Source organism: Candoia aspera, chromosome 1 (assembly GCF_035149785.1).
Source record: "Candoia aspera isolate rCanAsp1 chromosome 1, rCanAsp1.hap2, whole genome shotgun sequence".
Lineage (NCBI taxonomy): Eukaryota > Metazoa > Chordata > Lepidosauria > Squamata > Boidae > Candoia > Candoia aspera.
The window spans coordinates 234,879,426-234,892,284 of record NC_086153.1 but is presented as its reverse complement, the minus strand read 5'-3'; the positions used below and the strand labels follow the sequence as shown (position 1 = coordinate 234,892,284).

At 45.1% G+C, this 12,859-nt stretch overlaps 1 protein-coding gene across 1 annotated transcript; it reads left to right on the top strand.

Moving 5' to 3' along the window:
* The first annotated feature begins 1,316 nt into the window (after positions 1-1,316).
* LOC134487418 (ferritin heavy chain) lies at positions 1,317-6,585 on the top strand. The gene is made up of 4 exons (XM_063289207.1): positions 1,317-1,572; positions 3,150-3,296; positions 5,689-5,814; positions 6,275-6,585. The coding sequence occupies exons 1-4, from the start codon at positions 1,462-1,464 to the stop codon at positions 6,437-6,439; spliced, it is 549 nt and encodes a 182-aa protein (XP_063145277.1). The 5' UTR covers positions 1,317-1,461; the 3' UTR covers positions 6,440-6,585.
* The last annotated feature ends 6,274 nt before the right edge of the window (positions 6,586-12,859 follow it).

Genomic DNA, 12,859 nt, shown 5'->3' with positions numbered 1-12,859 from the left:
GGAAGAATTACCTGATTCAAGATTAATGAAGTTTCAATAGAATTTCATAGAATTTCTGGAGGGGCTCATAAATCTTCTACAGAAACATGATGGAAAAATACTGCTACAAAGCAAAATTTCTTTAAATGGGTGCTTGTTGCTGTTCTGTAAACATACATCTCAAAGCTGAGCTGCAGTTTCACCTGGGACTGACAAAACGTATCATGGATCTTTCATTATAGTTGTTCACAAAGGGGAAACAGTGGGTTGGTGCTCTGCTTTTAGACCAACAAGCTCCCCACCCACTAGGGCTCAAAATCATCTTGCAGTACAACCCCAATTTGCTAAAGATAGCTAGTAGGAATCCATTTAAAGTGAGAAAATAAAGCTTATGTCTGTTTTATCAACTCCTCTATTTTTCCACCCTTTGGAGTTTTATTCATGTCATTTGTAGTTTGATGTCATTTAATAGAACACTTCCATTTACATATTCAGGAATTGACTTCCATTGCTTGTAGTTAAAGTATTTGTTTATTTTATATTCCACTTTTATTATTTTTATAAATAAGGCAGCAAAAATACTCCTTCCTCCGCCTATTTTCCCCACACCCTGTGAGGTGAGTTGGGCTGAGAGAGAGTGACTGGCCCAAGGTTACCTAGCAGGCTTTATTAAGAGGCCTTTTCTGGAATGTTTTTCCAACTGTAGCCCTGGGATTTCTCTTCTCTAAGTTTGACTTCAGATTTTGGGAATCAACCATAGTTGACTGGATTCTGTACAATTCTGTCACAGCAGTGTAATATGTAAGCTTTTCCCTAAAAATACAAATATGCTAGTCCTTTAAAACCAAAAAAGTGAAAATCGGATTCCTGTTTTTGCGTTTATAAAAAGGGAGAATCGAACATACGCATCAACAGTATTGAAAATTATGAGCTATGCGTTTTGCACAGCTGGCTTTCTTCTGGACACTGCGCTGCGCGGGCCTGCCTCAACAAGGTCAGAATTACCTTAGTCTGGACAGGAACGGGTTCCTCGTCAGGGGGTTTCCCTTTTAAATGTGTTTTTTGACATGTAAGCGCCATGGCTACTCAGCAGTTTCTTGGAATCATCCCTCCCCACCCCGAACGCCTTCCGGTCCAAACAAAGCCTTCCGACCCCAACGAGCGGTGAGGCTCAAGAAACGGCTGAGTCACGCTTACTCCAGAGCCTCGTGCATCCAAAACGAAGGGAGAGTTCTGAGAAGGACTCTCCCACCCTCCCTGCTACCGAGGGCGTGGCTTATGTGTCCAATTGTGACGTGACTTCGGTGCATATATATATAGAGAGAGACGCTACGTTAGGCGGCTGAGTTTAGAACGTTTGCGAGACCTGGTGGTACGAGGAGGTTCCTGCTTCAACAGTGATTGGACGGAACCCACCCATCCTGCTTGGGCCCTACCGACTTCTCGGCATTCACCCAGTAGCACCACCGCCGCCGCGCTGCCATGGCTTCCTCCCCTTCTCAGGTGCGCCAGAACTACCATCAGGATTGCGAAGCAGCCATCAATCGGCAGATCAACCTGGAGCTGTACGCTTCTTACGTGTACCTCAGCATGGTGAGCACCGATAGCTTTGGAGGGGCGGGAGAGGGGCGGGAAGCGCCGGACCTTAATACTGGAGGACGGGTACGCGTTGCTCCTTGCAGGCTGGAGGAAATATCCCCCGCACCGCCGCCTCTACCTACGCCACTTCCCTCGAGTGTCCTTGGGTAGCGAGCGAGGCCTGTGTGCTGAGCGAGTTGTATTCCTCATGCGGGCGTTGCCCCTTGTAAGAAAAGGAGGGGTTCCTCCGCTTTCTGGTGCAAGGAGCGTTGTAAACAATCGCTTATTTTGCGCCAAAGAACTCTCACCTCTCGGACTTTTCCTGTCGCTGGTTTCAGGGCTTCTCTGGGCGAGGTTGCCCGCGTGCATTGCTTTCCGTGGGAAGCGGTGCCAGTCCGAAACATTCTCTTCCAAATGACACTTTCAACTGGCGTGGCTCCTGTATATGGCGGTTTAGAAGAAGTTTCGGTCCGGTCCCCTGGGCCTAGTCTTAACTTTTTTGATATTTGATGCTCGGCCGAGCCTCGCAGCTCTTACCTTGAAGCGAAGTAAAGCCGCCCCTTTTCGTAACAGCCGTGTTGCTTAACTTAAAGGTTTGTAGGCTTAACTGCGCCACAGGCGGCGGACTCCCTCTTGGCCATAAACCTTAGGCCTTTGGGTTGCTAGAGAGGTGACGCAACTTGTTTATGTACAGTGCCTGCTGTGCTATCTCTGGTAAAATGTGATTGCAGTTTAACTGAGTTGTACCTGTTTCCCCGAATTCTGCTATGACTATGGGCTTTCACACTGTGCTGTGTCAATGTTTGATTCTAGTAAGAAACATTTGATTAAATTTCTATTTGGTATGGATGCTGAAGTCCAATGTACATAGAGGGCAGCAAGTTGGGAAAGACTGTTGCAAGTAACCAAACTGTATGAGTGCTTAACTCTAGTCGCTTCTGCTGCCTTCTAAAATTGAAGGCATTTCTATCGGCCTCCTTGAAGCTTGCCACATGACTGAAATTGTAATTCATTCTCTACCTGTCAGAGGAATTGGATTAGAAATGTTAAAAAAGAATCTGGTATTTTCTAAAACTAATTTAAAAGCCTTGTGTAATTTTTTTACAGGCTAGATTTGCCAGTATTTATCCAGATAAATGTTTCCTATACATAAGTAGGAATCTGGAATGGTTAAACATTCTCTTTTGCAGAGTCCTTTGTTATAATGAACTAATTACCTTGATTTGGTGGTGGCTTTTAAGTCCTGCTGCTGCTATGGGACCTATAGAGAATTTGATGATTTGATCTTGAAAGCCAGTCCTACAGAAGTGTCAGTACTTCATATTGTATAACTGCAGAGGCAGTCTAACTGTTTAGTAATAAGTAACATCTGTGGGGAGGTAAGGGAGCTAGGTTGTATCAGAAGTGATACAAACCCTGCCCTTTTTCCCACCTGTGTGGGACATTGCACACTCAAAAGGGGTGGAGCTTATGTCATGATACATCCCATGGATGCTACTGCTGGCAGTTGCTTATCTTAGAAAAATGCAAATTGCTTTGTTGAGCAGGGATAGATGACTGTCCTAATTCAATGACTGTATTTTGATTTTCAGTCTTACTATTTTGACCGCGATGATGTGGCTCTGAAGAACTTTGCCAAGTACTTCTTGCACCAATCCCACGAGGAGCGTGAGCATGCGGAAAAACTCATGAAGCTGCAGAACAAGAGAGGTGGACGCATCTTCTTACACGATATCAAGGTGGGTTGTACCAGGGAAAATAAGATGGCAGGAAAACAGTAGGTGAAATACTACTGCTTTCTGCTTGGGGCTCTAAAGAGAAATTGAGAATGCAAGATGTATCATAAATCAAACTAAATTTGACTACAGGAAACTGCACATAATTAGCAAATTCATGTGACTTTTAAATTAGTTCAGGAGGATGGAATAGTTTTGTATAAGCAAAATGTTTGCTTTCATGATCAAAACAGACCTGGAAGAAGAGGCAAGAACGTATTGGTTTGCCTAGAATGCTTTTGGTGTGCAGGAAGCTCTTATGAGCAGAACTCTGAATTGGTTCTCTGGAAATGCTAGTCTGAAGTGGCCCCATCCAGATGTTACACTGTGTGTGGCTGCTGATCCTGTCTTGCCTTGATCACCATGGTTTTGAGAACCCCTGTTCCTGTCCTAACAAGCAGGAACCACGGTGAGACGAGGAATAAGTCTCTAGTGTTTTATTACTGCTACATTAGACACAAAAACTTAACAAACTGAAGAAGCGTGAGAAAACCCATACAGATATACCCCAAAAGTCAAGGTGGGTCTGTTCTGTGTCTCTTTGAATGACTGCTCGAATCCTCCTTACTACGCATGCGTTTCCCCCCTGGATAGGGACCCCCTCCTGCTCACCATCAGTGCTCATGACAGTTCCCCACAATAGGGTATCAGCATGCCTTCCTGATAAATGACAGACAAGTTTACCACCATGGCTTATCTGTGCTCATGATCAGGTTACATAAATCGAGAATCTATATGAGCTATCAAGAGCCTTGTGTGGCACAGAGTGGTAGGTGGCAGTATTACAACTGAAAACTCTCCCCATGACTGGAGTTCGATCCCAGCGGATGTTGGATTCTCGGGTAGCCAGCTCAGGTTGACTCAGCCTTCCATCCTTCCGAGATGGGTAAAATGGGTACCCAGCTTACTGGGGAAGGCAATGGTAAACCACCCTGCTCTATAGTCTGCCAAGAAAAGGTCACGAAAGCGGCGTCCCCCCAAAGGGTCAGACATGACTCGGTGCTTGCACAGGGGACCTTTCACATATGAGCTATATAAAAGCTGCAATATGTCCCAGCAGCCTTTAGAACTTGCAGGGGCTCTTGACAGACATGCTGACTTGCACAGAGTTCTTTCTAGATAGCAAGCTTGAAAATCACTGGAAAAAGCATTGGTACACATGTTTGTTCATTTTATTTATTCATCAAATTTATTACCGCCCATCTCCTCCCACCAGAAGGACACTGGGTGGTTTACAATAAAAGTAGTAAATTAAAACAATAAGCATAAAGTATAAATACAATATATAAAAATATAATTACGGTTAATAAATAAATACAAAAATAATAAAATCCATGTGGCAGAAAGGTCTAATTCAGTCCATGTGTGGGAGGAGCACTCTAAGGCACTAGCCCCCCCAAAGCAGAACTATTCCCTTCCTGCCCCAAGCAAGGCAGCGAAGCCAAGTCTTCAGGTTTCTCTGGAAGGCCAGGAGTGAGGGGGCTAGCCTCATCTCCGGGGGCAGGATGTTGCAGAGGGCGGGAGCCTCTGCAGAGAAGGCCTGCTTCCTGGACCCACCAGACAGAATTCTCTTACAGATGAGTCTGCAACATACCCTCTCTGCATGATCAGGTATGTTATCCCCTGTGTACTGATACCAGGATAAAACATGTACAAGAAGAATATGCATTTGCTTTAAAAATGCTTTTGTATTAGCTGATTCTGTAGTGCTTGCACAGGACAAGTAACCTAATTAATCAACCTCAGAAAGCATTTGAAGTTGGAATGCCTGTGTCTTAAAAGGCCAAAAAACTATCTTATGTTTGTGGGGAATAGGTGAAGCTGAGGGGCAGGTTTTATTACAAGAAACCTAACTCTGGTGAGAATATCTTCAAACAAGGGGGAGATAAGCTTGTTCTTCTAATTGTCTTGAATTGCAGTCCAACAAAGAGTTGCTGGAAATTGTAACTGAGCAACGTTTGCCCGACCACAGTTTGCCCTCATCTGTCTTGCATTTTCAGACCTTTCAGGGGCTGCTAAGCAGGTCGATCTCTTTTGCTCCCCAAGTTGTTAGGTTCTGAGTCAGAGGAGAGATGGGAAGAATGCAGTAGTTGTTGGCAGCAAGCTTGTGGAGGCTTGTTTTATAAAGTTATTTCAGTCAATGACCCTGTTTCATTCCAGAAACTGGAAATTGGTGCTATTAAAACCTTTGGACTTGCAACTTAGAACACAAGTGAAACTTTTAAAGATAAACGTTGGCTCAGTACCCCTGATTGGCCCGTCTTTTATATCAACCAGTTGTTCTGAAATGGCAGTATAGTGTTGTAATCATTCTGATTCCAGTGGTTCAGCTTTAAACATTTCTTTTTTTAATTAGAAACCAGATCGTGATGACTGGGAGAATGGACTGACAGCAATGGAGTGTGCTTTGCACTTGGAAAAGAATGTGAACCAGTCACTACTGGATCTACACAAACTAGCAACTGACAAAAATGACCCTCATGTAAGTCATAGTTTTTGTACATAATGTCCTTGACTGGCATTGAAAACAGTGTCTATGTGACTTTCTTGTAACTATTTCTTTAAAGTCAGACAGAGCAAGAGGCAAATTATTGGCTCAAGTTTCACTGATGTTTCTAAAGAATTAGAATATTGAGCTAATGGGTCTTCAGCATGCACTCAAGTCATATACATAAGATATTTTAGTCTTTGCTTTTATATTTTAAGGATCAAGTTCTACTATTTTGGGCATCCCCATGCTTCCACGTATATTTATTCTAGGTAACTTGTACATGCTGTAGAATTTGGCTTTCTTTAGGATGCCTGAAGTAGAACTCTTTAATACAGTTGGCTCAGCTTAGTAATCCATGTTTCTTTATTTGAATTTCCCTTATTTATTTGCAGAAACCTTGTATTCCTGTGGGAAGAGAGAATAGGTTTCTAATACTGCTTTTGTCTTCCAGTTATGTGACTTCATTGAAACTCATTACTTGGATGAGCAAGTTAAATCCATCAAAGAGCTGGGTGACCACGTGACCAACTTGCGCAAGATGGGAGCACCAAAGTCTGGGATGGCAGAGTATCTCTTTGACAAGCACACTCTGGGAGAAAGTGACAGTGAGAACTAAAAACCTTCCATGAATGCCACAATGGGACTCTTATCTTCAGTTGTGCATGCTTCTTTGGTTTATCCCTAATATTTCCATAATTGTATAAAATCTACTGTTCTTATGTGTTATATCTCATGCCCAATAAAGTGACCAGGTTCTAATTATTTCGTTGTATTGCAGTATGTTTTGAGTAAAATGTTTAACAAAATACCTAAAGCAGCACGCAGAGTTCCCCTATAAATGAAGAGATGGGCCCTGGTTTGGATTCAAAGGGGAAAATGTGCTTCAGAGTGGGTGTGGATGTGGTTTCTTTAAAGAGGCACTAACACCATGCCCAATGCAAAGCACCTTTTTGGATGTGGATCCAAAGGATAGCTCATTTCTATTAATTTAGACTCCCTCAGACCACGTTTGGATTCTTGGTTACAGTATTGCCCAATTTCTCTGCTCTCTGAGCATCTGATTAATGTGAATCTTGTTCTGCCACCTGTTTGTTGTATGGGTTGCAACTTATAAAAGTCCCTTTTTTATACAAGGAAAATACGCAGCAGAGCTTGCTCTACTTTGTTTACATGGGAGTAAATACTGAAGGTGATAGCACTTCAGTAAACATCTATAAGAAAGTGTGTTCATGTCATGTTCAGATTGTTCCATGTTTGACCTATAGGATCTGTATAACCATGGGTAAGAGAAGTAGCTTCCATATAACAGCACAAGCCCACCTTCAGTGTCATACAGGAATTAAGATACACCATGTGGCATACATTCTCAAACTTGGTCTACATTATAGAACAATGTGGTTACAGTGGTTGGCACCATTAGAAAAATCATCAAACTTGCTCTTAGCAAAACTAAAGCCAGTTTAAGTTAAAAGTAACTTTAAAAACAAATTGCCTTGTTAGGGTGTTAAGTACTATTCGTAGAATTCTACCTGCAGAAAAGTTTAAAACTTGCCTGGATGCACAGTAAGGTTTGATAACTCCTTTATTAAATGTATGATGCCTTAAGTGGGGCAGAGTTTGGGATACTGGGGGAGGTAGTAGTTCTCTTAAGTGATGCTATACGTCTGATGTCTTTTATGGTGGCACCAGATTGGAAATACTAATCTGAATACATTCTGATCGTGTACAAGCTGCGTGTCGCACTGGTTCTGCACCAGATTACTGTGGGTTGTACTCTGGCTCAGCCATGGTAAGCAGCGTGCTCTTCCAGGAAGCTCAGGGGAAGATGTGCTCTAGAGCCCCAGGGGTGGGTGTAATTTGGGAACCAGAGGTTACACAGAACCCTTTTTGAGAGGTCTGTGGGGATGTGGCGGCGATGCAAAGTACATCAGCCAGTGTTAAACATGCTTGGGTGCAGCCAGGATTTTCCTGTGCTTGGAGATTCGATTTTTTTAAAACTAAGCCTACTCTATGATTCACTGAAATCTTGGTATACGCTGCATCAACATGGCAAACGGTGTTACTAGTTTTTGGTTAAAGAGGCCTTTGGGTCCAGAAAAGAGAGTTAAAGGCTTCATGTGACCCTGGAGCCTCATGTTGCTCATCTCTCTCTGTCAAACTTCTAAAAGCTAAAGTAACAATGGAAAATTACAACCTTGGCCAACCCACTTTCTCACAAGTGTCATTTGTTCCTGAAATGGGTTGGCCTGATTTTATAATAGCAGAAGTAAACTAGCTGCCATAAAACTGCTTTTTCTCTAGCATTTTTTTAATGATTCACTTGAGATTTTCCTGTTTTATGCCATATGCCAAGTATGTTTGTTTTTAGAATACTTTTGGGGACAGACTTTTTACAATGATATGCTCTCTGCACTAGAAACAACGTTGTTAACGATAGTAATCTGAATATTGTGCTCTCTAAATTATGCAGCTCTACCTACTCATAGCCCCCGTTTGGGGTTTCTCCTCTTCCCCAGAAAGGAAAGTCAACAATCTTCAAATTCTATTGATAGCATTGCTTTTGCGGCATGTAGTCAGTGAGGACCCTACTCAGGAACATCTGAGACTTCTTAATTCTACTCTCAGTGAATGCATCTTTTTGAATCTGGTCTTTCCTATGATTAAATGCTATGCAATCGGCATGCTTTTGATTGTGCTATTTAAGTGTATCTTACCTGGCATCTTAAAGGAGAGACAGTGTTGATGTTAAGATGTTGGATTAAAAAACTGGGAAGACCGAGGTTCAGGTTCACCCTTAGCCATACTGTATATACTTAGTAGCTGACTTTAAGCCTGTCACTCTTAACTTACCTCCAGGGTTGTACTGTCAGGACAAAATAAAGGGACAGACCTTTCTAAGCCACCCTTGAGACCTTGGAGAAAAGTGAGATATAAATCTAAAAGGCAAGGAAACTACTTCTTTTAGAGAACAGACTTGATGTATAGAAAATACACTCTCCTTTGGACTTCATTAAACAAGGACAGTGAAAGTCTCTCAAGCCTGAGGCGCATGTGTTTTATTCCATAACCTGCTAGGCCAGCCTTCCACTATGGTCCCTGGAATGTTGGACTATAGTTCTTATCATCCCTAGCCAGCATAGGCAGGGGAAATGAAGTATATCACCTCTGAAGAGTGCAAGGTTAAAGGAGGTTGTTATTAGACCAAAAGGAAGGATAAACAAAGATTTGAATGCTGAGGACACTTCCACTGGGTCTCCGGAGAATTATAAAGCCCTTTTCAAGGTTTCTAAGATGGCAGAGAGAGCCACTTTAGTGTAGTGGTTAAAGCAGCAGGCTAAAAACCAGGAGACAGTGAGTTCTAGTCCTTAGGCACAAAACCATCTGGATGACCTTGGGCCAGTGACTCTCAGCCCTTTAAAAAAAAAACGTTGCCAGGAAAACTTCAGGGACCTGCCCAGGCTGGTGCCAGGAATCAAGACTGACTTGAAGGCACGTGTGCACATGCACACCCACACACCAAATTCTCTTCAGTCTGCCCACCCCAAATAGCAATTTTTCATGTTTCCTTGGCTGCAGTTATTCTGGCAACTATTCCATTCTCCTGGCAAGAATTTGATTACATCTGTTAATGGCACAGCCAGTCGGATACTACTGTCTGCTTTCTATCTGTGATATTTATGTTATGAGGAATTGAAACTTTTTTTTTCAGTTGGTTTCAGTTGTTACTGTCACCTGCTTTTTAGAAATAGATTATAGGCAAATGTGCATGAAAAACATTAAAAGAATGGCTTTCTCTTGCTAATGCTTTGCTTAGAGAAAGAGTATAATGTAAAAACTGCTCAGTATATAGTGTGAACAAGCTGTGCCAGTCAACCATACTGTTTTCCTTCCTACCATTGATCTAGACAGCCCCTTAAACTTTATCAGAGAAAACTCCTTAAACATTTCCCAGAGAAGAAGCTTCCAATCTTTCTACTTATCCATTATTTTCAAGTTGTCTTATACAAGTAGAATTGTTGTTGTTTATTTGTTCAGTCGCTTCCGACTCTTCGTGACTTCAGGGACCAGCCCACGCCAGAGCTTCCTGTCAGTTGTCAACACCCCCAGCTCCCCCAGGGACAAGTCCGTCACCTCTAGAATATCATCCATCCACCTTGCCCTTGGTCGGCCCCTCTTCCTTTTGCCCTCCACTCTCCCTAGCATCAGCATCTTCTCCAGGGTGTCCTGTCTTCTCATGATGTGGCCAAAGTATTTCAGTTTTGCCTTTAATATCATTCCCTCCAGTGAGCAGTCTGGCTTTATTTCCTGGAGGATGGACTGATTTGATCTTCTTGCGGTCCAAGGCACTCTCAGAATTTTCCTCCAACACCACAGTTCAAAAGCATCGATCTTCCTTCTCTCAGCCTTCCTTATGGTCCAGCTCTCGCAGCCATATGTCACTACAGGGAACACCATTGCTTTAACTGTGCAGACCTTTGTTGTCAGTGTGATGTTTCTGCTCTTAACTATTTTATCGAGATTTGTCATTGCTCTTCTCCCTGTCATGAGCACCGTTGCGCTGATTGTGTCAGCGCAACGGCACACATAACAATACAAGGAAACAGGGCTGAGAGATTAAAAAGATATGCAACTAACTCACAAAGAAAGGCAACAGACACCGGCAACAAGGTAACGGAGTCCAGCTGGAAAAAGCCAATCAAAAGGATACATTGTTGCAAAGGGTGAAACTGACAATGCCTGAGCACGAGGCACGCCCGGAGCTGTCAAAGAAGCATGGAAGATGATCGCCCAGCTTAAAGTCATCACCGGCCAGAGGAAGAAGATTAAGCAGATGCCCAGGGCACCAGTAGGGGCCCCGCGACCCCTCACCCACCTGCAACGGAACATTCGGGGCTCGGGGCTTACACAATCCCAGGAGGGGGGAGCCCTGACCGGTGTGGGCTATTTAAATCCCGTACCGGCGCGCTCCCTCCACTCTCAGCTTCTCACTAGGCACGCATACTCTGCTTGAATAAACCAGAACCTGATTTTGCCAGAATTAGAGTCACAAAACCCAACCTCGCCAAGCCCCACCGGACGGCAACGCTTGCGGGAGGAACCAGACGGCGAGAAGCAGAACCGGGGACAGCGATGGAGCCGGCAACCCGCACACGAGACAGAGAGCCAGCGGCGGAGGCGACCCGACAACGGCCGGGGGCGACGTACCCCACAGGAGCCACGGAAACCCTCTCGGCCCACACCGCTCCCCAGCCCCAGACCCCGCAAGAGACGGAGACAACCCCGCAATGGCGGGAGACACAGCACTCCACAGGAGCCACGGGCACCATCCTGGCCTACACCGCACCCCAGTTCCGGTCCTGGAGCTTCAGTCCAGCCGCAGGAATCACAGCGGAGGACGAGGGCGCGGACCAACCACTCTGTGACTGGGCAGACGGGGTAGGATACCGGATGGAGCCACCCTTCCCCAATTGGGAGCTCACCTACCCTGAGACGCCGATCGGCCCGTTCCCAACGGCAATGCGGCCATCTGACAGGGACACGCAAGCCAGGCTCACAACCATAGAAGCCCAGCTACGCGACCTAGGAGCCATGCTACAGTCCCTGATGACCAACGGGCCCTACAAGATGGAGGCAACACAGGTACTCACCCCAAACCAAACCCCGAGTGGGAGAAGGCAAGCCCGCATGCCAACCACAGGGGTGGGCGCCCCCACACCAGAGGGGGCCATGCGGCAAGGCCCATGGGGGGGTGACCCACAGCACGCAAGGTTCCCAAAGGACTTTTCAGTCACCTTCGACGGGAACCCCACGAAGTTGTCCTTCTTCGTAACCAACGCCAGAGAATACATGGCCCGCCACGGACATCACTTCGATTCCGAAGCCGAAAAAATCTCGGCGGTAGCCATCAAACTTCAAGACAGGGCTGCGGACTGGTACTGTCATGAGTAAGGATGGCGAGCAGGGGGCTCCCATCCAGACTGTTAAGCGCATGTGTAGCACTGAGGAATTGGTCAGCCATTCAAAGAGACACAGATCGGGACCGCCTTAACCTTTGGGGGTCTGGGTTTTTCCCACGCTTCTTCAGTTTGTTAGGATTCCTGTTATGTACTAGCAATAAAACATTAGAGACCAGTTCCTTGTCTCAGTGTGTTTCCTGGCTGTTAGGACATCAATCCTAATAAACTCCTACTCCCATCGAAAGAGGGAGGAACAAGAAATTAAGGAGAGATGTTTGGAAATGTCTTCAGAAAACCAAGAAATGCGACTCGCCATCCAACAATTGGCAGCAGCCCTGCAACAACACCAACAACAAGTAGATCTCCAGATCAACACATTACAAGCTGCCATGCTACAGCAGTTACAACAACCAGCTCCGATTAACCCACAACCGGCACCAGCAGCAGCAGCAGCAGCAGCAGCAGCTCCGCTAGTAGTCTTGAGATCTCAGGGCAGTCTACCAGAGAAGTTTGGAGGAGAAGCAGGACAGTTGAGAACATTTCTCACACAGTTTTTCGACAGCAGACCGGCAGAGTTTCCCACAGACAGAACCAGAGTCACCTTCATCCTAAGCCTGCTAAAGGGACCAGCAGCCAAATGGGCTATTCCCATGGTGGAGAACAACAACCCGATTCTCAACGACTACCAGAACTTTTTGGCAGGGTTCCGAGCACACTTTGATGACCCGATCAGAGAGGCCATGGCCAGCCGGGAGATTCAGAAACTCAAGCAAGGTAACAAGAGGGTGGGAATCTACATTGCTGATTTCAAGTTGTTAGCAGGAGATCTGGACTGGAATGAGAGTGCATTAAAAGACCAATTCAAACAGGGGCTGGATGAGGAAATTAAGAATGAATTAGTGCGCCAGGGAACACCAGCTACCCTAGAAGCCTTATATCAGTTATCGGTGGTCATAGATGCCAGACTAGAAGAGCTCAGGCAGATGCAGCTGGGAAGAAACAGGACCCTCAGAGCATTTCCAGGATTTCCAGCTCTCTCCGTAGCATCCACTCACTCAGCACAAGAGGAACCAATGCAG